This window comes from Crassostrea angulata, chromosome 3 (assembly GCF_025612915.1).
Source record: "Crassostrea angulata isolate pt1a10 chromosome 3, ASM2561291v2, whole genome shotgun sequence".
In the NCBI taxonomy this organism is placed as follows: Eukaryota; Metazoa; Mollusca; class Bivalvia; order Ostreida; family Ostreidae; genus Magallana; species Magallana angulata.
Window position 1 is genome coordinate 44,588,998 of NC_069113.1, and position 27,119 is coordinate 44,616,116.

The window sequence follows — 27,119 nt, forward strand, 5'->3', positions numbered from 1 at the left end:
ATTGATATCTCACCGAACGCCGAAAATCAATTAAGTTTTCTATTTTCTTATTTAAATAATTTTGTCTACGATCAGATCAAACTTGCTTCTAATTGTCCTGATTTAGTCCTCCATGAAAGCTGGCGACAATTGAAGACAAAAGATATAGGACCTAATGTAGAATGAGAAAGAAATTCAGAAGGATTCTTGTACGAAAAATGTTAACGCTGAACACTTATTTTAACACGATCGACTAACAGCGTTATTGAAGTGCAATACTCTCGAGTAATTAATGTTTTAAATGCTAATGATAATTAAGGTTAAGATTTCTTGTACAACAATCGTCACTCTATCTATTTTTAACCAAAGATTTTAACCGATTTAGACTCTAAAAAAAACACGCTATATTCCACTAAGATTATATTTCAATGTTTCGAGTATGAGAGTGAGAGAGAAAAAGCAAGTCGACAGATTTGATTCATCTACAAGCACATCCAAACACTAGGTTTTGACAGACATTTTACTCCTCTTTCTCTTTTTACTCATAACGGCTGTACATGTAGTTTATGGGATTGCACCGAAACCCGCGATTATTGTGAAGCTTCATTTGACTGTGGAATCAGTTATCTTAATTTTGTCAAAGTATACAGAATTTATTAAGCATCGAGCTCAATGAAAGGCTCTCTGTAAATACCATTAATTCAATTTTCCTCGCCCGCCGCGCGCTGCCGGCATCTTTCATTGGCACACACGCTTTGGAGACGTCTAATACTGGTATTCCGGAGGAACATTTGTAGAGTCCGGAGCAAACAGCACCGCCTGTCAAGTCGGATTTTACTCAGCGGTTTCTCCACTATTTCATTCAGTGTCTAGCAGCGCGGGAAACTGCTCGCAGCTGGTCGTCTGCTTCTCACTGCAAGGTGTGCTTTCACTGGAAAAGAGGGATCAAACTATCGTATGGGTTCGTGCTTCACTTAAGACGATTTTCGCTGGATTTTTTTTTCAACAAAATGTATTGAGAAAGAATCCTTACTTCCTTTTTTTATTTATCAATACCAGTTGAAACAGGACATGTTATTTTTTTTTTCTAAATGATTACTTCTTCTTTTAAACAAAATTACTTAATGTCAAATTAATTTGAATTACGATATATATCTGGCATTATTTTGAGTGAGTGGATTAAGTGAGTAATTCTTTATCCAAACCAGACAATTTATAACATGGAAAAATGGATAAATAGTAAAAATATTCAAACATGTGACTGAATACGAGGAATGCATACAAGAACAACAGCAGCAAAGTTCTAAGCCACCATGTTCTATTGTTGCTGGATCTAACATAGTAAGAAAACAGAATGACACGCCGAAAAAGAGACAGGATCCGCCGATGGACACATGTCTTTAATACAGTGGTACCGGGGATTTTCTTTTATGCAGCTATAACTAGTGGTAAGTTGACTACAGTCTTTTTTAAAGCTGTTGTGTTTTTTTTAATCCATGAGCGTTCAACAAGAGGTTTCGCATCGACAGCCCACTTGTTGCCAGTGACGCTCATCTAGTCAACTTCAAAGACACTAATCCAATGAGAAGGGGTTTTTGCCAGTGATTCATCTCTTTGTTTTAAGGACGAGAAAAGATTCCAAATTTTATGGGGTAAACTTGTATGGATGCAAAAAAATGAGTTAATATTATATAATATGGGAATGATGATGAATTATGGGATGCGGTTGGAATTGCTGGTTTGTCATTTTGAAATCGACCAAACCATCTTGTGGTATATAAAATTGACGAAATTGTCCCGAGATTAGGTATTTTTAGGGTTTTAGTACAGATTAAATGCGGTGTGTACTAAAAGCCAATTGGACATTGAGTAGATAGGGTTTCCCATTTTTTTTACACATTTATACAATTTTGCTTTGAGTTAAAATAGGACTGTATAAAAACAAGACTGTGGCCTCTTTGATGAATAGACATGGATTTAATAAAGGACAGGGATGGAGGCGTTGTAATGTTCAAGATTAGAACAACGGCCTTCTTCACGTTTCAAAGTCCTAGAGATTCAAAGGCACCACGTGGTCATGTGGCTTAAAAGATTTAGTCGAATTTGATATTTTACTTGATAACTTGAAACTTCTTATGATAGCTTTCAAAAATCCACGAAGTGATCTTAATATCTCTTAATTCTATTGATTGCTGGAACTGAGTACATTTTTTTTGAAATATTCAATTTTCGTGCATCATGAGTTCAAGTGGGCAAGTTTGCTCCGGAGATAATTAAACCCGGCACAACAGTAAGTCTACCCTCATTATCTTTCTGAATTGTTTGGAATGATTTGCAACATGTTCAATTGTGTGGCCTCATCAATTTTTAATATTTCTCTCTTTGATGATTAATACCGATCTATTTAATTTATTCTCACTCTCTGAATTATTTATTTGCCATGTCTCATTGCGTTAGAAATTAGCGGAATTTTTATCGGTTACACCGGTACCCGTATATCTGACTGGTGGGTAACTGTTTCCGTTAGAAAATATTAATAACAGTATTTCTAAAAAACAATAGCAGTAAGTTAAATGTATTTTGACGTAAACTATTATACTACAAAATCTCTGAATCTCTCTCTCTCTCTCTCTCTCTCTCTCTCTCTCTCTCTCTCTCTCTCTCTCTCTCTAAAACAATAAAACGAACAGTTTTAAAAACATGTAGCCTAATTGTAATGTGATTAAAAGCCACCACATATATTAATGTATATGCATTTCATTGTTAATCTCAAACTTATGATAGTATTGAATGGAATAAAAAGCAGCATGCGACATTGACCGAACGATAGTGATGTTATACATGTACTTACTGCCTCTATGTGTGTCAATGTGTTGTTTCAAATGAAAGATGCCACGGATATTTGCATTCGTTTTGACAATTCTTCTAGACTCCTATGCGAAATTTTGTCATTCTTTGGATAAATAGATTTTTAGATTGAAAAGATGCCGGCAACTGGTTAGAAAAGCATTAATCATAGGATATTTACATATAACTAAGAACATGGATTTGGTATGCAACAGAGCTATAAGTCTATATTGAACGAACGGTCTTTATTCCGGATTTCCAGAACGTACGATAAACGTATACTATACAAAGGTCAGGGGAAATCGAATCAATGGCCGTTACTGAAAGCTTGGCTGTGTATTCATATCATACGATAATAAAAAAATCACCTTGAGCTTCTTTGGATATCCTTGCGAATGTGGTTTCTTCGTTAGCATTGTGATTACTCTTCCGGTTTTGTAATGGAACGCCCCATGAGATGATTGTTCTTTTATTTCCGGATTTTCAGCTATTTATTTGTGTATTAAAAAAAACACAAATGCGTTATGAGAAAAACAGATGAATTTCGGAACTAAATAATCCAACAAGAGTCAATCCTGATTATACCAGAACGATACGAAATGGGTGATATATTGACTACAACAAAATACTATAATTTTAACATTCTTCGATTCCTTTAAGAGCCACATAAGACACAGTTCAATTAATTAAACAAACAAAGTATCGTCCTAGATTATAACTTTCCAGGCATGTTCTAGATGAAGGTTCCTTGACAAGGTCTTCTATTATTGATATGTCGGGTTCCATTAAAATGTCCTTTCCTGGTATAATTTTCCGGAGCCCCATGGTTGTCTTTTGACAGGTGCTTGTTAGGTCTGTATTTTTACCCATTGGTCTGTGTATTCCAAAGGCACAGTGGCTGTCACAGTTGCAGTTGGTGTCCTGTATATAATGGATTTGTCCGAATAAGCAAGGTCTTTGCTGATGGATGCACAGTGTATAACAATTTCTTTAACACTTTTGAAATCATGCTGATACATGTAACACAAATGTAAGTTAGAAAATACACGTATATAAGAAAGAGTTCAGGGAATCTATAATTACAAGACTATGCGTGTGGATTAATAGTTTGGCATGACGTCTAGATTCATTTTATTGCAAAAAAAAAAAAAAAAACAAGCAGAAAATGATGTTATCCCTATTCACCGCTATAAAAATATCAAATGGGTTTATATCTTATTTGTAAAACTGTTCAACAGATCAAACTTTGAATGTCAAATTAAAATGTAACAATAATGTTAACTAGATTTTATAAGACATATTTAACATTTCTTTCGAAAACCCTTGTTATAAATGGCTCCTTTTACGAGTCATAGACACATTAATACTGTAGAAAAAATATATGTTTATGAACATGTAGTGTCGATTAAAAAGGAAAAAAAAACATTTAAAGTACAAGTACGTACGAAATTTTTTTTTGGAATAACATATTCTTGGATTTACATGTTAAATTTTGGAAATTCAGGAAATCGCCGTTCATTAACATGCAATGCTAGACTACAAAACTACTCACTATTTAATTTGATAAGTGTTAACACATTTGCAAAATATGACTATGGTTAGAAAGAATAAAAGGTAAGGGCAACAATTATTTATTACCAAATCCATGTGAGTGAAATAATCTCACTGTGACTTAAAATCCCTAATTAATCAATCAATCAATCATATTGAAGAAGGTAAGTGTGATATTTCCAAATCAGACAAAAAGTTTCATACGGCACAATGACTCCATTAATCAAAAAAACTTAACTCAAATGATAGTTATAAGAATTGACTGGTATGTTTTAATTACCACCCAAAAATTCATCTACAAATCGTTTCTGCAAGAAACATGCATACATGTATAAAATTATATACTCAGTCTTTTTTTATCCCAAATCGTGCAATTTTTTGTCCGTCTGATGAAAATGTACATTTCTGGGGTACATCAATACTGTCTTTTATCTTAGCTATGTGTATATGGAGTAAGATGGATTAAACTCAGTTTCGCAATGTTCTTTGAACATCGTGAAGAGTAAGTGGGTGTCCAAGAGTACTCGTACACTGCTGAGAGACAGATGACTTTAAAGTAAGAATAAGCCACCTTAAACAAATTGGTTAATGTTGAATGCAATATATTATAAACTCGCAAAAAAAGATTTATTGCAAATCAATATGTTATTCACATGGCAAGGAGTTGAAATTTCCCAAACTCAAACCTGCTGCGAAAGATAAATGAACCTCTGTCAATTTTTCTGTCTTGGTTTTCAGATAACGAATCACGAAGTAGTTACTAATGCACTTCGAAAAAACAAATGGGTTTCAAAGTTAATAAAAATTAAACTTCTAGAATTCTTCATTCAACTTTTTAGAAGAAAGATATTAATTGAGAAAAGTGGTTCTCTGTTATAGAAGTTATTAAGTAGCTGGTAGCAATCTGTTTTGTAGTTCATTTATAAGTTTCTGACCAAAGTGACTGGTAAAAGAAATGTACAACTCTTCCTATTTGTATTTGAAATTTGTTCATTTACGTCATATAAGTTAATTAAGATTAATTATTTATATCTATTTTGTTTTCTTTGATGATAAATTAATGACAACAAATAATTCAAAATTCGTTTAATCATTTATAAAGAAATATGAGATGACAGGACAAAACTCATGTAATATTTATCAATATTTATTAATTTTCTTTTTTTTTCGAGTCATAAATATTGCAAAATTATTAGGTACTTGTCAGTTTCTTCTACAAAGAAATATGATTTAGCCCCAATGCGTGCAGTAAACAACTTATTGTTTGTACGGCTCCATTCTCATTCATACATGTTACGTGTTATCAAGAGGTAAAACAGTATATGGATTCTATATGCCTAGACTTTCAACTGAATCCTTAACAAGTGATAGCTGTTTCAAAGTCAGAAATATTTTTAAGATATATATCTATGATTATGATTTTCCAAAAATGAAGAAACTCGAGTTGCATTGAAAAAAGTGTACCAAAAAATGTACCAAACTGGATCTGGAGTTCTCCCCTGAAAAATTAAAAATTACTGAAGACAAATCTTCGTTACCATGAAGCAAATGTTTACAAATGTAGTATAATTATCAATTTTGTGTGTTGCAAACTGAGAACAAAGCGAGTATGACACACTTTTGTTTCACGACAGAATCATAAACTTCGACCGAGATAAAACAACGTCTTTTGTCTCTGAAGATCGATCCTTATTCAATTACTGAAAAAAAATCGTGCGTCTATACATGTAAATTTGGCCGTCTTAATAAGTAATGCTACCCCCATTTTCCCCCGAAGGATGGACTTTGTATCCAAGTCGGGATCGTTATCATCAAAATTCTTCCCGCCATCGATTCGGCGTCATCGTCCTCGAGGATTTTTCAGCGATGGCTTTATGTACCTTTTTCCCCTACGAAAAGACTCATCTTGAGCCATATATGGGAGATTATACACGACCTTGCTTATAAATGTCAATTATTCTTGTCTGCTCTATCCATAACACCGAAGCAGTGCTCTAAATCTTAGCCCTCTATTCAATTAAGGACACAGGAAGTCCAAAAACATTTTGAGGCTGTCTGCAATAGCCTGCTTCTTTTAGACAGAGGTCGTAATCTATATGTTCCCACTGCTGAAAGAGATCCGACTAATTTCTTCGTTGACTCCGATTATTTGTCAATTGAAACAGTAATTGCTACGAAAAAGACCCCGCATTTTAACATCTTCACATCTATCATTCCATAACTGTGGCGCTCTTTCGAGAAAAAATGCTGTTGTATAATATTTCAAGTGACACTTCTCCTAATCACTCTTTTTCATGTTGCATAATCTTTCTAAAAATCTAAATTTGAGCTTTTTTTGTGTGTTTTAATGATTTTTGTCTTATCAGTACGGTAGGACACAATCTGTTCTATGATAATGTATTTCCTATCGCATCACCAGTGGTAGAGAGAGTCCAATTTTGAGTAGAAAAGCTTATGAATCATGATCAGGTATTGACTGTGAAGATACTGTGGAATCTTTAGAGTTCGTGGTGACTCAGTTTTCTTGGTGTCCGTGGGTGGCCCTCTCCCACGAATTTACATCCTCAACGAAATAAAAATTAGGAAAAGTTTTCTTACTGAAACTGAAAATCGACGCATCCACGAAATTACATCCCCGCAAATAAACAAAAAACCACATTCCTCGAAAATTGCCCCCCCCCCCCCCCGCAACGAATTTTAATGATATACTTATATACTTAGACCGAATGAAGGATCCACTATTTTCTGATTTTTATTTTTAATACAACATATAGGGGTGGAAATGATGCTATTCTAATTTCGCTGTCTTAAAATGACTTAAAAATAAATGATAGAAAATTACATCGATATCAATTCAGTTAAATCATGGCAAATGTTTCAATGATTTTGAAGTTTGACATAAGTATATTGTCCTAAGACCTTGACTTCGAATAATTTTTTGAAAGACTTCAATAATTCCAAAGTCGTTGTTCATTACTTGTATAGTAAAGATAAATGCTTACATGCAATGTATATTCATTTGATCAAAATTGTAATTCAAACCACATAGATTCACTGTACAAAAGTTGACATACCAAACAGAAAGGGGGGGGGGCTGTTTGGTTTATGTTGAAACGAACAAAAATCAATAGCATAATTACTTGATTCAATTTACCCCAAGTAACCGCGCCAGTCATGGGAACTCGCCTGTTATTAATATTTTTGTCATTTCTTTCTAATATATGCAATGAAATCAGTGGGCCACAGATATACGGTAAAAGAAAGGATCGATTTTTCATTAAATTCGAATAAAACATAGTGAAAAGGGAAAGATGGTAAGCCGCCTTACTTCATTCCAAAACTTCTGTCTCTCCTTTATAATTACTTACTTTTCTTTTTTATATCAGATTAATGATCCATCGGAAAATAAATCAATTCATTCCTTATGAACAAATAATTGAATGATGAATTCATAGTTTGGGTTAAATTATGAGTCATGATTTATTGTTATATGATACGTGCCCAGTTATAAACAACGAATTTAACAATTAAAGAATGATATCCAAAACTTTTTTTTTATCATAAATAACATTATGCCAATAGGAATTGCAGAAAATATCATTGTATCATGATAGTTTGTCAAAACAAAATTGACGCGTAAAGGAGAGACCATGCAAATTCAGCTTGTACTGTACGCAGTATAAACAAAGTATCCCCTTCCAGGAATCACCCCGTAATCCAAAGGTTCCGACATATTTATGAGTGATAGAACCATAAGATTAATCATATCGTTACCACATCATGATATCAAGTTATAGGTGAAGCTCTGTGGGATGCCGTGAACGGTTCTGACATCTCCTGATCACAGGCTTTCATTGGCTTTCTGAGGTGTGAAGGATGTCTACCGCTATACAATGGAAGCACTAAAGATAAATAGCTAGTGTTAAAGTTCTCCCGATTCTCTGAAACAAAGACACCTTAATCATATAAATGAAGTCTATACCGGGTATTTTTTTTTTGTATTTCTACATTGCAGTGTTCTGAAAGTATGCATATAAATGTACGTGTATACTACTGTACTACCTAAACTTTCACACGAGACCTAAATCCAACATTAAGCGTTGTTTTTCACACTTTTGCAATATTTGTAATAAGATTTTTTGAAAATAGCATTTAGTTGGTCAAATATTTGATTTCACGGTAATCGGTAATAGTTTGGTTGTGTTTGACTTAATTTAAAAACTTCGACCTCAACCACATTTAATTATTCATTTTTTTTGAAAAGGTGGCGATTTTGTGGTTTTGACACTAAATTGACAGATATTTACCTAATACGATAAGGACAAAGATGTACAATGCACACTAGTATATAATAAAGGAATGAAAAATATTGTAAGTATTAGTGCCAAGTTTTCTTGGGTTTTCCAGTGACATACATTTAGATAAAAACGTGCAATTCATTTGGTTATTTGAAAAATCCACAAGGATACTGGGTCCTGTCTCTAAGTTTACAGAAAAGAAAAACAATCAGACAGTTCAGACAAGCGTTGCAATACACGAACATTGGGATTTCTATACAAATACTTTATTCAAAGTATGATTCATATTAATTCCATTCTTATTCTAGAAGAAGTCTTAATTTGTAATCAGAAAATCATTTTCTGAGGACCACATTTGTTTAAAATCATAAAATCGATGCGATCAAGGATTTTTTTTTTTTTCATATTCATTTCCACTAATTGAAACAGGGGAACAATTCATTTGGACTTTAGCAAAAAAGAAATGATCATTAATTATTAATTCCAATCAACCAAGTTATTTTCATCTATCTTGTATCACACGACCCATGGGAAGTCATGGACGTATATCCGGGGAATACATACGATATCATGTCTAATGTCAGCTCTTATTTCCGAATTCAATTTCCACCGTTCTTGGTATAGTGTAAAAACCGTTGGATGGACACTGTATTAATGACCAATAAGCAAATTGATCGTTGTCGTAAACTACCGAAAAGTGTCGGTGTAAGTGCACTCTCTGAGCGGTGCCTCATTGATTCGTGCTCCATCAAGGTGTTACCTATCGTCCCTCCTTAACCCCAATTTGCTCTCTCCTGATCGTTTTACAACTATCTTTGTCAGCTTTCTGGACACCTAGAACTTGCTATTAACCGCCTGTTGCTGTACCTCAGACTTGGTATACACGCAATTTGTATGAAGTCATGTATGTGCACTGATTTAAGTTTTAAATTAGATTAACTAGCACTTAATGTCTTTCCTTCGGACACAAGAAAGTATAAGTTTGTGTCGCTTATGGTTTATAAGAGCATATTCTTGAAAAAGTTATCAATTGAAAATGATGTATATAATTATATTACATAGAATAAGTGTAAAACCGTTGGAGGTACACTCTAATGTCCATTAACCAAATGGTCATTGACGTCGTATATTACCGGATTTTTCTGAGCGGTGCCTCATTGATTCGTGCTCCATCTAGGTGTAACCAGTGGTCCCTTCTTAACTTATTTCCGCTTTTAGTTTGATCGATTTACTATTGGTGTAAATTTTAAGGACGCATGTAACTTGCTGTCAAACAATTGTAACCTAGAGTTGCTGTACTTCTGCATGTAGATGCAATTTGTATGAAATTATGTTTTACGTTCGAATTTATTTTGCCGTTTCTTTCAATATTGGATAAGATGCATAATACTATAATGTTTATAAAACTTTTTAAATAGGAAGAATGCATTCTGTAAGAAGTTGATACATGTATCTCTTTATAATATACATGTATATGAAATTTTAACGGTACACTGTAACAGGTGAGAAGTTATAAATGGTTGATGTCCTTGAGGTTTAGAAATATACCATTCTCTGGAATCCAATCTACAGTGTATTAGGTCAAGGACATACATTACTGTCCCTACATTACCTGTTTAACGTCATGGAAGAAAGTCAATCGATGATTTAAGAAGTACAGAATTACCTCACACAGATGTTTTACCTTGGGCATCTTTTTGATCTTCATTTGGAATGTTTGTAAACTTCAAGGTCACATACTGGAGTATTCTCATAATCACACAATTTATTGAACCCAGCCCCGGACGTGTAAAAGAAAAAAAACTACAATGATCAGAAAAAAGATTAAGGTCGAAAATGGGAAGTGTTATCAAGATGTTCCATCTGCTCATTTTCTGATCATAATTGCGTTTCATTTTGATTGTTTCGCGTCAATGGCGCTAAATCTCATTTGCTGTACGACCATTAAGTACTCAAGCAACACATTATTTTTTACCATCGTTATCGTTTCTCATTTAGAACATCAAAGTCAAGTAGACCAATTTGAAAAAGGTCCAAAAACTTAAAGGTTAAAGGAAAAAATGCATTTTTCAAATTTCATAAAACATGTAAATTTGTTCGTTTATGAAAACATAAGTGGAAATATTATATTCATAGAAACTATCTAAAACCATTGAATAGATTAGATAACTAAACTAACACCGTGAAGGCGGTTGCAGTATAATATGCTTATACATTAAATATAGATACGCTTTCACTTGTTATTTATTTGATCGTTACCTTCGTCTGAATAATTACGTGTGGGGGAGAGTATTATGTCTCGCTGGTACAGGCAAACATGATTTTTGTTATTAAGTTTATCATTAGTGAGACAAAAGTTAAAACTAATTCATGATGAAGGATTGTGCCATTTAAATAAAGTTTGAAGAATAATCAATATTCTCAATATTAAAACGCAGGATAAAGTATAAATGTGCGACCTACTTATGTAGAAATATTAGTTATATGTATTATCTTTAAGTAAAAAGAAGCACAGTTTATGACAACAGGTGCTTTTGTATTTCATTTGTGCAAATGTACGTAAAATTAAAAGCTCTGTTAGAGGTACATGCAAGTCAGAATGAAGATGTAAGCTATAATATTGATTGCATCAAAAGAATCACAAGGAAAACATACCAATAATAATGGTTATGTATCAATTCGTAATATGGCTAAAGAGATAAAACGACCTTCTTTCAGCAAATAAAACATTCCATGTAAAATATGGACCAATTAGGTTTCTTCCATTCCGTTACTGCTGTTAATGATCTTCCTCCGTCACTCGGTCAATTTCATTAGTGTATATATTTTGGTACATAGAAATCGTGTTAAGATAAGAATTCTGTGTTTGTATGAAGTTGCGAATATCCATCTTATGTAGGGCAATAGGTTTAATGTCACTCATCGCGGAAAGCCAAGAATATCAAGCGCCATCTCTAGGCCGCGCTGTTGGACATCGATTTTCCCAATGGACGAACATATAGACATGATGTCAAACCATATTGCTCTAGATAAAATTGAAATAAAGAGGGTTTTTTTTTCTTTCAGGAACGAAGCCTGGTTTTATTTTGTTCCTAGTTTTGTTTTCGCTCAACACGCAAGGACTGTATTTGAGTTTAAACTGGACAGACAGAAATGTCAGTCGCAATATAGGGGGAATGTGGAGATTTGAATCCTCTTGTTATGTTTAAGGCTATCATACATCAAATATTTGAAAAACACACAAAAAAACCACGTTAAACATATTTTTTAACTTAAAACTAATTATTTTGGATATTCTTTTGATATTCTTTGAATGTTATGAGGTCATGATTTTGATCATTGTTTGAGTATTATGAGGTGATAATTTTGGTCAGAGCATGGTCAAATGATCATAAAGCCCTTTGGGCTTTAATGGATTTGACCATGCTCCGACCAAAATTATCACCTCATAATACTCAAAGAAAGTATTATGAGGTGATAATTTTGGTCAGAGCATGGTCAAATGATCATAAAGCCCTTTGGGCTTTAATGGATTTGACCATGCTCCGACCAAAATTATCACCTCATAATACTCAAAGAATGATTCCTTATTCCTTAAATCAAAATTCAAACCGTATTCCTCCTGGAATACCGTTGTTCTTAAGTTGTTAATATTTCGAAGGTATATAGTTAATATACAGAACTGTATTGACATGTACTTGCGGAGAATAATCATATCAATAAAATCTCATGTACATATCTTACTTTAATGGAAATGTGATTTTATGTATCTACGAAAACCAACGTAAACTGGTGTTCTGCTAATCGTAGGCATACATATATTTTTTGTTCCATAAATCATCATAGGAGATAGATGTAGAAAACGTACCCGGAAAAAATCCTGTTATAATGGCGATTTTTCCCATAACCTTACTCAAAGTCTTTTAGGCAATTTGTTTTTGACTTACCCGAAGAATCCAATTTCCTTGACAATACGGATGATTGATTGGCTTTCACTGAAGCAGCTGCTTACTGTGTCACATTAGATAATATCAAGTGTCGGGGCGCTTCTGCTTAACAGCAAGTATACTCGACTTTTCGTTCAGTTCATACAAAATTAGTTTCTTGAAGTTCAATCTGAATTTGAAAGACAGTTTTCCACTATTTTTCAGCTAAAACAAATTTTATAGGTGTCTTATGTTTGTATAATTCAATTTGGAAATTGTCTAAGTTAGTAAGGGTTGTGCAAATGTTTTTGTAATCAGGCAAACGTGCCTAAGTTATACAATGTACTAGTATAATATACATGTACGTTATGTACATTGTATGTACAAATATAAGATTAAGAAAAAATGACAAATATGTTTTTCCAAATCTTAAGCACAAATATATACACAACTTTATTTTCAATTTTGTTCAAAAAGTCTCATTGTAAATATGACATGCGTTTGGAAAGAGGACTGTCGGTTGACTTTTATAAATGAAGCTGAAAAAGCCAACATACAAATACAGCAACAAACTATTGAAGCAGAATACCAAACCAGGAAAGCACTCAAAATACAAAAAATGAATGTTTTTATTACTTTCGATTGCAAAAATAGTGTCAAATATAACCTCTCTCTCTCTCTCTCTCTCTCTCTCTCTCTCTCTCTCTCTCTCTCTCTCTCTCTCTCTCTCTCTCTCTCTCTCTCTCTCTCTCTCTCGTGACTGTTACGACTAGTATGTGATGGTTATTGCGACAGGCTGGTTTTTATTGTCTCTCCAACACCTTTCCATTAAAGGTCGTAAGAAGAATCGGTAGTGTAGAATCGGTATAGACATTCATGAGCAGAAAGTAAATGTCGAAAAACACAATCATAAAATACGTTTAAGTCATATAAAAGACGATTTGAATTAAACTAATTGCGACGTAATGACCGTTCACGAAATTCGAGTGTTTGATCTCTAGACAGTGTCCGATCCAATCAAAATCACCGCCACAATTTCAACGGAGAGACGAGTAATTCTGGAAATATCTTGGACATAGAAATGTCCGCCCCTGCATACATATATATAAAAAATGCACTCTAATTGTATATCCAGTTACCTCCGACATGCATCTCAAACCGAAGGGACATTAAAGTCAGATTCGATCAATCTGCAAAGAACAGTTTTAGCGCATGAATGTATTTTTATTTTCATATCCAATGTAATTCATTTATTCTAACCTTTTTTAACGTGTCTTGGGATCACTGATGAGAAAATTGTCTGTATAATATTGAATTACTAGTCGACAATTCAAGTTTATGGTATTGTTTTTTATTCCGTTTTATTACTATTTTATATTTCAAAACTAAAAATATTTGTTGGTTCTAAACTTGATATGATCTTTTATAGCCTTAAGTGACAACGGATTTCCTGATCCTATATTTGACAACGACCCGAGCAACGTAACCTTTAACATCGGGGAAACCGCAACACTGCCATGTCACGTTATGAACTTGCAAGCAAGATATGTGAGTAGACTTTCAGCTATAGAGGAACGTTGAATTAGATAGACAAAGAAAATGTACATTGTATAATCATAAATGCAGTAAAACACAATTGGTACAAATCATTTTGTAGACAAAACTTTTATTTTTATCTAATTCCATAAATAATTAAATCATAGAGATATCTTTTATAAAACGGGACAAAACGTACAAATCCACAAGTATTTGACATTTTCGGTTACTTAATAGTTGGTGTTTGTTTGATAACAGTGTCTAAAGACGAACGCTGTTGATTCAAATGCTTTGAAACAAATTGAGCTCTTTGACTGTTTTCTTATCTTATTGGTATCTAACCCCGACAGCAATTGGTATGTATTCCTGGAATAACTAAATGAAGCGAATTATCATTTTCGGTAAAATATCTTATAAAATCTCATTTGTTATAAACGATTTTCTTGACATTCTTGTTGTTCATGAAACACACAACAAATGTCTATTGAAACGTTATTAACGTTATTAGTAATATAAATGATACTAATTGCCAATTGATATGAATGGTAATGCCTTACAAGAACAAAGCTATAGACAGAAACCCTATCGTTAGACAAATTCAGAACTGTTCTCTCTCTCTCTCTCTCTCTCTCTCTCTCTCTCTCTCTCTCTCTCTCTCTCTCTCTCTCTCTCTAATCTGTAACTATTCTCAATGACCTGGATATTTGATAACACGACCTTCGCTACATATGTTCCTACATATAAAAATTCTTTGAAACAGATGCGCATGGACATAAAGTTCATACACATCATTTAGCAAGCTCAGGAAATCCCTGTTTTTATTCTTTCAAAAACATGGTATGGTTTACAACATGAGCAATCCAAAAAAAAGTCCATTTAATCGTTAAGTTTTTTTATTTCTAGTTGTGTTTGCATCACCTCAAAGAAATTTACATTTCTGGAAATCTTTGAATTGATTTTTATTTATGCAGATGTCTCTATTTTACAAAACAGTGGTTATCCGTATCACTGCCTCCCCCGCTTCTAGATAAACAGTTTATCATCGGATGAAAGTGATACAGAAAGCATTGCACATTCGTCGCTAACAATTAATTGATTCCGAAAAAAATACTTCAAAACAAAAGATAAAAGATCTTTGTGATAGATAAATCATTCGCAGACTGGGGAAATGATAAATGTGTTTTCTAGTTTTTCTTTTTCTTTTAATGTCATTTAGTCCTTTTGATTTTTCGGCAAATTGGCCAACACACGAACATTGTTTTGTGTATTTTTTTTTTAACATAATCCTTTCATGTCCACGTATTTTATTCAATGTTTGCATTGATGAAAATTTCAATGATTCATCCGCTCAAAATTCATAAAATTTTGTAATCATCGTTGTAAATCTATAAGAAGTCACATACGAGTACTTTTTAATCCTATTATGATTTCAGTTGCTTATATAAAATTACCGACATCGACATCGATTGTCGCAGGAAATTTCTTTTTATGCTTTGTATATAAAGATGTACGTTCTATTAGATCTAATATACTATGTATTTTTTATTGTATTACAATATCGAGAAATACCACACCAAACACCCTTGATGCCGCACAAAACCCCGACTGTGTCATGTGACCTTCAGTCGTGTAATAGGCATGCCACAATACAGCGCTTTATTGTCACGGCGTGCTCTGACACTGGGTTTATCAGTCCTCATGGGAGAAGTGGTTCTTGGTAGATTGGAGTCAATGCATCAGCATCGAATGTGTCCCCATTATTATTGCATTCCAGTTGACTTTTGTTTAATTATCGTGTTTTTAAAGAGTGTTGTACAAGCTATCTCTGTTAAATTACATGGCTTTTTATATTTGAGTAGAAGTCGGCGTACAATTAAAGTTAATTATTATGTGGATAGTTAACTCAGTTAATATATGAGTATGAATTGGTAAGTTATTCATTCCTTATTTCATTTCCTGTTATTTGACGTGGAAAAAAATTACCATATAACCTTTACAGTAACATTAAATCATAAAACAAAACAAATTGAAACGTCGATCGAGCTGATTGGCACCATTTTGACACGCATTGTCACTTATACAAAATTCTTTACACGGTATACTAAGTTTTTTTTTAACCAATCAGAGAGTGCGTTACAAACAGAATTAAATTATTTGATGTTACATGTATGTTTGTTTCAGCTGTACTGGATGCGGATGTCGGAGCCTAACCCAATCACAGTGGGTACCTACGTGTATAGCCCAGACACGCGGTTCTCCGTCACCAAGGACCACACGTCAACCCACTGGGACCTCAGAATCAGGAATGTAAAGTTAGAGGACGCGGGCGTTTATTTCTGCGCTGTCAGTTCTGGGGAGGGGCGAGAGAAGCACAGAAGACTTATCAAACTTAATGTCAAAGGTCGGTACAGAGTAAAGCCTGTCGGGAGGAAAACTTGTTTTCCAATTAACTAAAATTATATTTTTTTTAAATATCTGGATTAATGAAAAAAGTAATTAGTCATGGACTCATTGGCAATCATATATTGTTAGTTAGTAAAAGACACGCATTTGGTTTCATTTTACGTGCAGTTGTTTTTATTGTAATGACAGTTAAAACCCACACACAATGTCTAATTAAAGTACTTTGTGAAGAAAGGTGGAAGGGCCTAGAAAGAAAAATAATAATAAAGTATTAACGTAATGTTTAGCTAGTCTGTGACAAAACACAAAAATAAACAAAATCATACATCAACTGCTATACCAGTAATGAAAGAAGAAAAAGAGATGACTTAGTCAACAAAATGCCGGCGTTTCAGAGTCGTTTATGACGATGTATGAAAAATGCTAATTGAATTGCACATACCCTGAGTCCCTGGAGACCTTTCTTTGATAAAACTGCTTCAAATTTAGAAAACCTCATAACTGGATCGACTGCTTAAAACAACTGAAAACGTCATTACGATCATAAATAACGTCGTTTATGCCAGGAAGCGGGCGTATTGAGACAAATTATTCTGTCATCCATTCAATTGTCTAGAATAAAGCAGTAGCAATGCATGGTCACCAATCATTCAATTAGGTGTGAGTTTTTTCTCCAAACACTTAACGAAGATTTCCTATGTTGCTGTGAAACGATTTAGGCTACTCTAATGGCTGTAAAATGCCGATAAATGAAAAATCTTGTTTCCTCACATTTATCACCTAACTTAACGCTGTATGTAAAATACTAGTATTGCCTCTTGCCCGATCTTTATGAATAAGTTCGTTACATTTTGATCACTTTTTTGTGTGAAACTTTACAAATGTCTAATATATCAACTGAACAAGGGTATTTGACTAATGTTTTTGGAAGCCCATTGAAAGACGTTTGACTTAATTCTTACTTTCTTTTTGGCTTATTAAACGCCCCTCTCCCCGGCAAGCAAAGTTTGGCCCGGAGGGTGATATATATATATATATATATATATATATATATATATATATATATATATATATATATATATATATATATATATGAATTAATCACATTATCCATCTGTCCGTCTGTCTATATGTCTGTGCAATCGTGTCCTGTCCATATTTCTTATGGAGGAACACTGGAAGTTCCTACTTAACACAAAGATTGCTTATGACCTGAGAGTTTGTTATGATATGAATCCAAGGTCGCTGCAAGCTCAATGTCGCTGAAAGGAAAAGTTCTTATATGTGTCCAGTTGATATCTTTCTTATGGAGAAACATTGGAAGTTTTTAATACACGTTAAAGCATGTTATACATCAAGTATGTTTTAATTTGCTTTTTGAGAACATGACTGTAGCTTCAATCATTCTTCAATGTATCACTTCCGGGTACATGTAATAAATTTAATAGGCAAGTTGAGTAATCGTTCCTTGGATCTTACCTTCTTTTTATCTGACCAATTCATACCGATATGGGAAGTAAAAAAAAATTATCGAAGCATTTTCGAAACCGAAATTCGTCGAATTCAAAACCATTTCTATAAAAATATCATACACTGACTCGTTATATTTGTTCACATATCAGGCCGCCTACCTGCGAGAGTGATTACAGATGAAGTTCATTGATTCGAGATGTGTTTATCGTTGTCAACGAACTAACAGGCTTAAGCATCAAGGCTATTGTTACAGTTTATCTCCACCATACATCATTTTGCGTGTTAAAATGAAAGTAAAAAACGCCATCATGCCGAGTAGAAACTAGCTGATATTGAAATTGATATCTTCTAGCTAGCTTCTGTACAGTGTTTGAAACAAAAATTCGCAACATCATTATTTTTCCTCTTCTGTTGGATACGTTGAGAACTGTTTGCATGACCAGAAATTCTATTAATGAAATTTATCATAATAATGACTCGCACATAAACATCCAGTAACAATTTACTGTCTATAGTTGTTTCAGAAGGCCATAAGTTATTTTCAATTACTCATCGAGTAGCAAAGAGCAATGTAATTTGAAGTGTAATGAAATATTTACACACAACATAGACACGCGAGAATTGCACGTGGTGTTCCGTTCCTTCATCTGTCTGTTTTATCAATCTTTTATTTGTAGAAGTCACGACAGTACCACCAGGTAAGTACACAATTTGACTTTTCCCGCCACAACTGTCGTCTGCTTCTTGCATCAAATATATCAAAAACATTTTCAATCGGGATCGAGACATGCGATGAACACATTTTCTTTAACGTCAAACAAACGAGAATGGTAATTTCATTACTAGAATATTTAGCCATGTCACATTACGAAATTAGGGCTAAAACTGTGTGCGTTCTAATTTATTTCTCATAAAACGCAACATCCTAATTACCTACCGATTTAATTAACTTTTAATGTGATTGCTGTTGTCTCTCCCTGTCTTTGTTCTCTTTCACCAGTCAAATGTTTCTTCCAGTACAAACAATGTGGATCGCTTGTAAAATAAACTACCCTTTTATACCATATGGAATGCTTTTAGTGTGTATTGCAATGTAAAACTATATATAACGCTTTTAGTATTATATACTGCAATCTACATATGATACTTTTCTCGCAAAAGTGTATTTAGAGTTTCCTTGTATTTGCAATAAGTCATTTAAAGTTTATACCTCTTGTGTCTTCTTTTTACATTCATTATTGTATGCACGTGACAATTTCAATTTTGAGCATATTCTGTTGCCTAACATGTAACCAATTGTTTCTTAAATGTGTTTTCTAATTTTAGGAATTTCAATAAACGGATCAGAATTCGTGAATAAGGGTGACCCTTTGGTGTTAGAATGCCAAGCTTCCGGTTTTAACCAAGTGTCAAATTATTTAGAATGGTATAAAGATGGGAAAATAATTGACAATAGTTACATTTGGAAACACCATCGTTTAAGAGGTCGGGCTATGAACATTACAGACCACCATAACATTGAGACCAAGACTATTAGGCGCGTTCTATTTATAGCTCGGTCCACTATGGAGGATTCTGGGACCTATATGTGTCGAATATCGCCATTGGATATTGCAAAGAAGACAGTCCACGTTCTAGATGGTGAGTGGCTAAGGTCCAATCTGGCAGCAGAAGTTGAAAATTTGCCATATTAAATAGGGTTTGAAAAGAATAAAATATGAGTAGAGTATTTAATGCGACAACGACTCGGGATGATAAATAATGGACAATCTTCCAGTTTATATCAACAACAGATTAGAACTTTACTTGCAAATAAACAGGGAAAATAACCCTTGTATATGTGAATTTTTATTTAGAACGTTAATGCATTTTCTTATTCTCTAAATCGCTTTGCATTGGTAAAAAATATAACACTGTACTTATTAAGTCAAGCATATTACATTTCTATATATTTGCATGATAAACTATCCCCAATTCTTTTGTCTGTAAAACAGAACAATTTCTATTTTCTGCAGTTTTTTATTGAACTTTTTAAATTTTCAAGTTTTTTCTTTAATGCATGCTGGTTATCATAATAAATATATATATATATATATATATATATATATATATATATATATATATATATATCTTAAGCCTATATTACATAGTTCAAACCGTACAACAGAAAGGATAGTTGTATCCATTCATGGTTTTTTTTTCTCAAGTACATCCTCGTTTCTTTCTTTTTTTCAGAGGGTTCATCCAGCATTGATAAAAGAGGTAGGTTTATTCATGCATAAATGCATATATACATGTACATTAGTTGATGGAAAAACTTTGTCTCGTTCTGATGTTTGGATCACTGCGGCTATTCCTTGAAAATATAGATAATGGGAAACAGCAACAACAAATTTAAAATGAGATCAATAATTGAATTAATTCTTGTCGTCCGACAATACGAAAATATCGTTTCATATCTAAACATGGAGTTCAAACATGTATATAATTCATTTTTACACTGTCGAATTAATAATTCTAATGAATGCAGTTCAACTTTTCAAGATGAAAGAGGAAAACAGATTTTTTTTTTTCGTGAAACCAGTAACTTGTCTAGAGTATTTGTCGATTTCCATAGTCTCTGGGGGCACCCCTGAGACCTATATATTAGTTATTATGGAATAAGAACGTGCGTTGTTGGTTAGGCTAACAGTCTTCGTAGTGGTCAATATACTCTTGCCTGTGTATGATAATTGAACCGTGATCACACAGAGATTGATTAATGTGATTTTGAATGGTTGTAACACACTGTACAATGAGGTTAATTATTATTTCATTTATTCTGCAAACTCTCAGGAGATCAAGATGCGAAATTGACTCAAGGTAGGTTAAAAGGTCAGAGTGAGAAAAAGATTAAATAAAATATTAACTCTCTCTCTCTCTCTCTCTCTCTCTCTCTCTCTAATGTCGAAACGCTTTTTTGTCCTCGTAAACATTTTAGTAATTCCTTATTTTCAGCAGAAGTAATTGCTTCTTTTGATTGATTCGTAATAGCTCTGTTGAGTTTGAAAGACCTGTCAAGTCTGATCATTGTATTTTTCAGAAACATACAACAATGGGAATAGCCTTGCAGGCCATAGGGTCGGACATATAATAACTACACTCGCGACCACTGCCGCCATTGTGTGTTTCGGTCTTCTGCATGTGACATGATGAAAATAGAGATATGATTTAGCCCAAAGTTGAGAATACCGTGGAATTCTCTATTGGTCCATTAGGAAGCGATAATTTGCTGCAACCGAGCGGGATTAGAGAGATCTCAAACTGTCGTCTACGGCCACCAGCGCCTCAGTTTGGATTTGAAGCAGACAATCTGTGCCATATTGTGTTGAATTTAAGTGTGATAATCATTCCACAGCTCAGAAAATGAAAGTAGAGAAAACTGAAACGAACTTGTTCAGTAGGAGTCTACATCTTCATCGTGAGCGCATGCGCACAATTTACGATTGTCCAAGAAGTCTTTCAAGTTTATAGATATCGTAGTTTCATCATGATAGATTCGTGTGCTTACAATTTGAACATGAACATAATTTCAATTTTGAATCGCAAAGCAAAGACATGATTTGAACGCTAGATCAATCCTTTGCGTTTTGTGAAACAAGTTTTGTTTCTGCACATCTTCATGTCTCTATAATGCTTATGGCATCGCCCTTGATATGTCGTGAAATGGTCGATTATGAAGTCTATGTTTACAACCAATGAATCTTTGCGATATATTTTAGAATGTTACTGAACATAAATTCATAAAATGTTCTTGTTCTTATTGATCACTTGCGCATCTCGCCCACCGATAATGATTTTTATTATAAAGGAGATTTTTTTATTTATGTGACAAAACGGCCATTCCATAGATATTGAATAATTGTCAAAATAGATAGATCTGCATCATAATTGTCTCTTGTTTTGCATTATCGATTACATTTCGATGAAGTCTGCAAAACAAAAATAGTAAAATACAGATGAATGAAGATGTTAGCTACGTTAAACGTCGATAAAAATAGATGTATGGTGATGGTATCGTTAGAGAAATGCGTATATTTATCATTGATATAAAACATTTACCGCACTATTCACAACTGATTGCAGTACTTGTCTTGATGCGCTAAAATACACGACATAGCAATCACAGCAAATGCCTCCCCATTATCAGGCGAGACTAGGTTTATCATGCGCGTGCTGGAGAACAGTGTTCTTCAATATTAAACAAATAATCGGCGCGGAATCGAGGCCATTAAAAGGCCCAGGTCAAGCATCGGGAAGAAGAGTCGTAACGTCTGATTCTAGGAAAATTACTCCCGTGGGAGGTTGAGTGGGGAGAATTGTATAAAAAAAAGTTGGTCCGCCACACGGGTTTACTTCAATTTTTGTCAGTTTATGAGAGGGGAAAGGCCGAGTTAATTATGCATGATCTTGTCAGGAATTCTTTTCAACAACTTTAAAATATTTCTTACAACAATTATTTTTAATGCCAAAATGAAGGTTACTCTTTTTATTACTTTATAAATGTTCAATGATAATGGTCCGAAATACATACTTCATTTATCATGTTTTTTTTTTAAAAAAACCGCGATTGCATCAATAATTGTATTCTATATTTTATTACATACATGTATAATAATATTTTACTAGACATACATGTTATATACCTAATTTGACACCCACGCTTACACTGCGTACCTTACCCGGTAATTGAGGAATGATATATGACAAGTATTCCTTTTTAGCTCACCTGAGCTGTAAGCTCAAGTGAGCTATTCTGATCACATTTTGTCCGTCCGTCCGTCTGTCCGTCCGTCTGTCTGTCTGTCTGTCTGTCCGTTTGTAAACTTTTCACATTTTGAACTTCTTCTCTAAAATCGCTTGGCCAGTTTCAACCAAATTTGGCACAAAGCATCCTTATGGGAAGGCGAATATCAATTGCAGAAATGAAAGACCGATCTTTATTCAAAGCGGAGAAAACCTCGAAACTGTAGAAAAAGTGGGGTGCATTTTTGATAACTTTTCTCTACTGAACATACTGAATGTGGAAACATTCAAATTCATGGGGACCAATTTTCATGGAATGTCAATTTTTGAATGGTTTGTTAGGATGTAGCTTTTTGGATTAGCTTTTATGTACAAAAAATAAACACCGCATTTCTTGTTTCATGGGGAATATTAATGTTTGGGTAAGGGCCGTAAGGGGTATCCACAAAATCCTCGAAAATTGATCCTACACGAATGATGATTCCACAGAATTAATATTGAAGCATGCAGTATTATACATGTATATTTTAACTACCGTATTATCAATCTTAAATTAAAAATTTTGTAAATCTAAAGATTCAGAGCAATGCGCATTATTTGTTTACCAAAGTAACCCTTTTATGGTCAGGAATCAAAATTTATACACAACCAAGATATCTGATAAAAAAAAAATGAATGAATTTTTTTCCTTCCTTCTGATGGAATTGGATAACATTGTCAACACAAACCCTATTTATACCTTATTTGTATAATGTATTCAATAATACTGACAGCATGCATTGTCATTTACAACTATTTGTTTCTACAATCTTTAACTTTTCATGAACATGCAATGAACAAATTCACCCAAAAAACAATTGAAACATATTGTATAGTGAATAAACAATCAAATTAGATAAAAATCTACTTACATTTCTACACTTAATAATTTTGTTAACCTATTTGTATAATTAAAAATATACATCTGAATTTCTCTAATTTTTCTTTTTTTTTCTTTAATTTTCCTTTCTTTTACCTATAGTTCCAATTACAATCTTCCCAACTCCTGCCAAGATTGTGGTCCAGCCGGGAATGAACGCCTTCCTACGTATACACTGCCAGGCTTACGGCAACCCTCGCCCCAGGGTAGCTTGGTCTCGGGACGGCTACGACGTGTCCCGTGATCCCCGGTTCTCTGTGTACCCCAATGGAACGCTGATTATCCAGCGGACCCTGGAGCAGGACATGGGTAGCTACCTGTGTATGGCCAACAATGGAGTGTCCAATCCGACCCAAAGAATCGTCATGCTGCAACTCAGAGGTACGTAAACCGATAGTAAAGTCGCCTTTTGATCTGAACAACCTTTTGATTTAAAGACTATAAAGCTGAGAATTTCTGTATAAACACCCCTGCGAATGTTATTGTCATTTAAATTTTAGATCACGTGGTTTTATTTGACCCTTTCAGTTTCGCAGTATAAATCGTGCCTCGTGTTTATAGTCTATTTTAGAAAATCTAGGTACTTGTAGTCAAATATAAATTTTAGAAGTTTATTGATTTTAAACTTTTTATTCATTAATTGGTAGATAAATTGGTGTTCTAGAAATAAATGTGACAATACAAAAAATAGTTTTTCTCTGCTGTTGCGACAATTAACATGCATAGTAGAGACCCCCCCCCCCTAGAATTAATTTTCGATCCGCGCCTGACCTAGTAATAACTTCAATAGTGAAACAGACTTTACTATTTTATGCAGAATTTTCCTTGAAAATGGCTCGACATAATAAGTTTTTATGCAAAACATTCACCCATTATTCAAGCATCAAACATGGCTATGATTTTATTGAGGAACCCAATGTTTATATTATCAAGCACTCTACACGTGGTTGAACAGGAACGATAACTCTGTTCTGAATATCATCGTTTGATTTAAAAAACCGCTAGATGGTGAAATAATACATAAATCTTAAAAGATGTTGATGTTTTAACATAAATCAAAGTAGGATATGATATGAAAATCGACCAGTACTTACGTATTTTGAGAATATTATCCGAACACTTATACTTCCGCTCGAAATTTCACAGGAAGTAACAAATCTCGGTGAAGTCTCGTGAACTTTCATTCGAGCACCTCTGGATTTATTACATACTTAGCAACGAGAAAGAAAACATTCCGAACACATTTGCAGGGGTGATAAAGTTTGCTATAAAATCTTGGATAAAATGAAGAAATTGTTCAGTTTTAATGGTCGCATGGATATTTTTGTGTTGTAGAATCATTGCTGGCAAGTATAGAACAAGTAGAGGAGAGGAAGAGGGAGGGGGAGAAACTGTACCTGACTTGTTCGGGCTTTGGTTACCCCACCCCCTCAATTACCTGGGAGAAGAACGGCCTGCCACTCACATCCGACCAGAGAATTAAAATCCAAGGAGGAAGCTTGAGGGTGATAAACTTGGCACTTGAGGACACGGGCACTTACTCATGTATAGTGATGAATGACGAGGAGAAAGTTGAGGACAGTGACTCCATTCGGTAAACTTATCTATAGATGTATCTTCTTCAATGGAAGTTTTAAAAAAATAATAGTAGATTTTTACTTTTATGCGTATAGTTAGTTCTGTGATTTCTCTGTTTTAAACCAAATTGTGAGAGTATAAAATATTTTTTATCTTAATTTATACAGTTTATTACTGTCAGGAAAGTAACAGTAAAATTTAAAATCTGCAACAGGTGCTTTTTGGGGTTTTATGGGGATAATTCCTCACGTTTAATTAGGAATCTTATTTAGGAAACTTTGGAGGAGGAATACAATAGTATTTCTAGTTGTAGTTTTTCTTCTGTTGTTTACTTACTTATAATTTAAAGTTTCCCAAATGTTTGTAGATCTGCTGTCATCTACTTGTGTGGACTCGGCCAGTAAAGTCAAGTGTTCCCTGATCGTGGCTGCCCGCCTGTGTGGTCACACCAGATACTCGCGCCCTTGCTGTGAGAGTTGTCAGAGAGAGAAGACGAGAATAATGCAGCAGTCCTCAACAATCCTGGGTTAAAGCAGGCGCCACCAATCTCAATACTCAGCCATACTGTGTCACGCCCTTTGATATATATACGTGTAACTTGTACACTATAAAAGAAATGCGTACTCTGTTGATTTCTTGTGTTTTTGTATGAAATTAAGGAACACTTGTACATGTTACTAGCCATGTTAGAAATCCTTGCTTTTTTGTATGGAATCCATTAAACCTCTAGTTATATACATGTATTTGTTCTGTGTTCTAGGTTCATCTTGGTCTCCAGTGTTGTTGGTCTGTTTTTGGAGGCTGTTTCAGTTTTCTTTGCAGTCTTGGCAGCGAGACCTCCTTCCCGTTGGAGTCTGCGCTTTGTCTCATAAGCCTTTCTCCTTTCCAGAGCATTCTTATGAGTATTCTCCTCTGTCTTGTGTCCTGTTCTGGGGACACTCGCTTTCTTTTTGGTTTTATTAAAGATTCCACTTGGTGTCTTGTTTTCTCTGCGAGACACATTCTTTGCGCATTCATTGACACGAGTGTTGGGATCTTCATATTTTTCCTTGGACATTTTCTTTGCATTATTCTTTGCTTTAGCATTCGCAGGTTCTGTGACTTCCAGCATGACAGATCGTATTGGTATTTTGCTGGATCAAGTAGACGAGACTTACATTGAAGTTTGAGATAAACATGGCATTTCTGAAGCAAGTTTGGGTGCCTTGTCCTTTGTGTCAAAAATCCTCATTGAAGTTTAAACAGGGATCATTGCGCGTATTCAAGACGTCATGACATTGATTGATTGAATCGGGAATGTGTCAATTTTCGGATGCCTTTCCTGTTGACGAGACAGATGTTCCAAATCATATTCCACTAAACAAATGATAAGACTATTTTTTTTTTTTTTGGAACAAATTTTGGAAATAAAGTTACATGGATTGTACATTATTTAAGGAATAAGGAATCATTCTTTGAGTATTATGAGGTGATAATTTCGGACGGGGCGTGATCAAAATCCAATAAAGCCCGAATGGCTTTGATCATTTGAGAGATTTGATCACGCCCCGACCAAAATTATTACATCATAATATTCAAATAATGATTCCTTATTACCTATGTTTATAAGAAGAAAAATAAAGAAATTGGATTTTCCCGGTAAAATGCACATTTACACGTGTTCTTAAAGCCTACCAAGTTTCACAAAATTCTGTGCATCGGTTCAAAAGGAGTTACGCTGAAAAACTGATCATTTCTTAATTCAGTAAAAGGTTCCTTTAAAATTAATTTTTCAAAAGCACCAGAATTCCCGGAAAAATCATTATATCAAAAAACAATTGTATT

The 27,119-nt window shown here is 34.0% G+C and overlaps 1 protein-coding gene across 2 annotated transcripts; it reads left to right on the forward strand.

Moving 5' to 3' along the window:
- The first annotated feature begins 451 nt into the window (after positions 1-451).
- Positions 452-25,800, forward strand: LOC128178867 (protein amalgam-like). Of its 2 annotated transcripts, none has more exons than XM_052846250.1 (9): positions 452-1,427; positions 14,031-14,149; positions 16,319-16,538; positions 18,691-18,711; positions 19,340-19,654; positions 20,249-20,275; positions 23,820-24,098; positions 25,053-25,311; positions 25,663-25,800. In XM_052846250.1, the coding sequence occupies exons 1-9, from the start codon at positions 1,334-1,336 to the stop codon at positions 25,697-25,699; spliced, it is 1,371 nt and encodes a 456-aa protein (XP_052702210.1). In that variant the 5' UTR covers positions 452-1,333; the 3' UTR covers positions 25,700-25,800. The 2 variants fall into 2 exon arrangements, with proteins under 2 accessions (XP_052702210.1, XP_052702211.1); XM_052846251.1 differs by lacking the exon at positions 452-1,427 and adding an exon at positions 2,036-2,269.
- Positions 25,801-27,119: the final 1,319 nt, after the last annotated feature.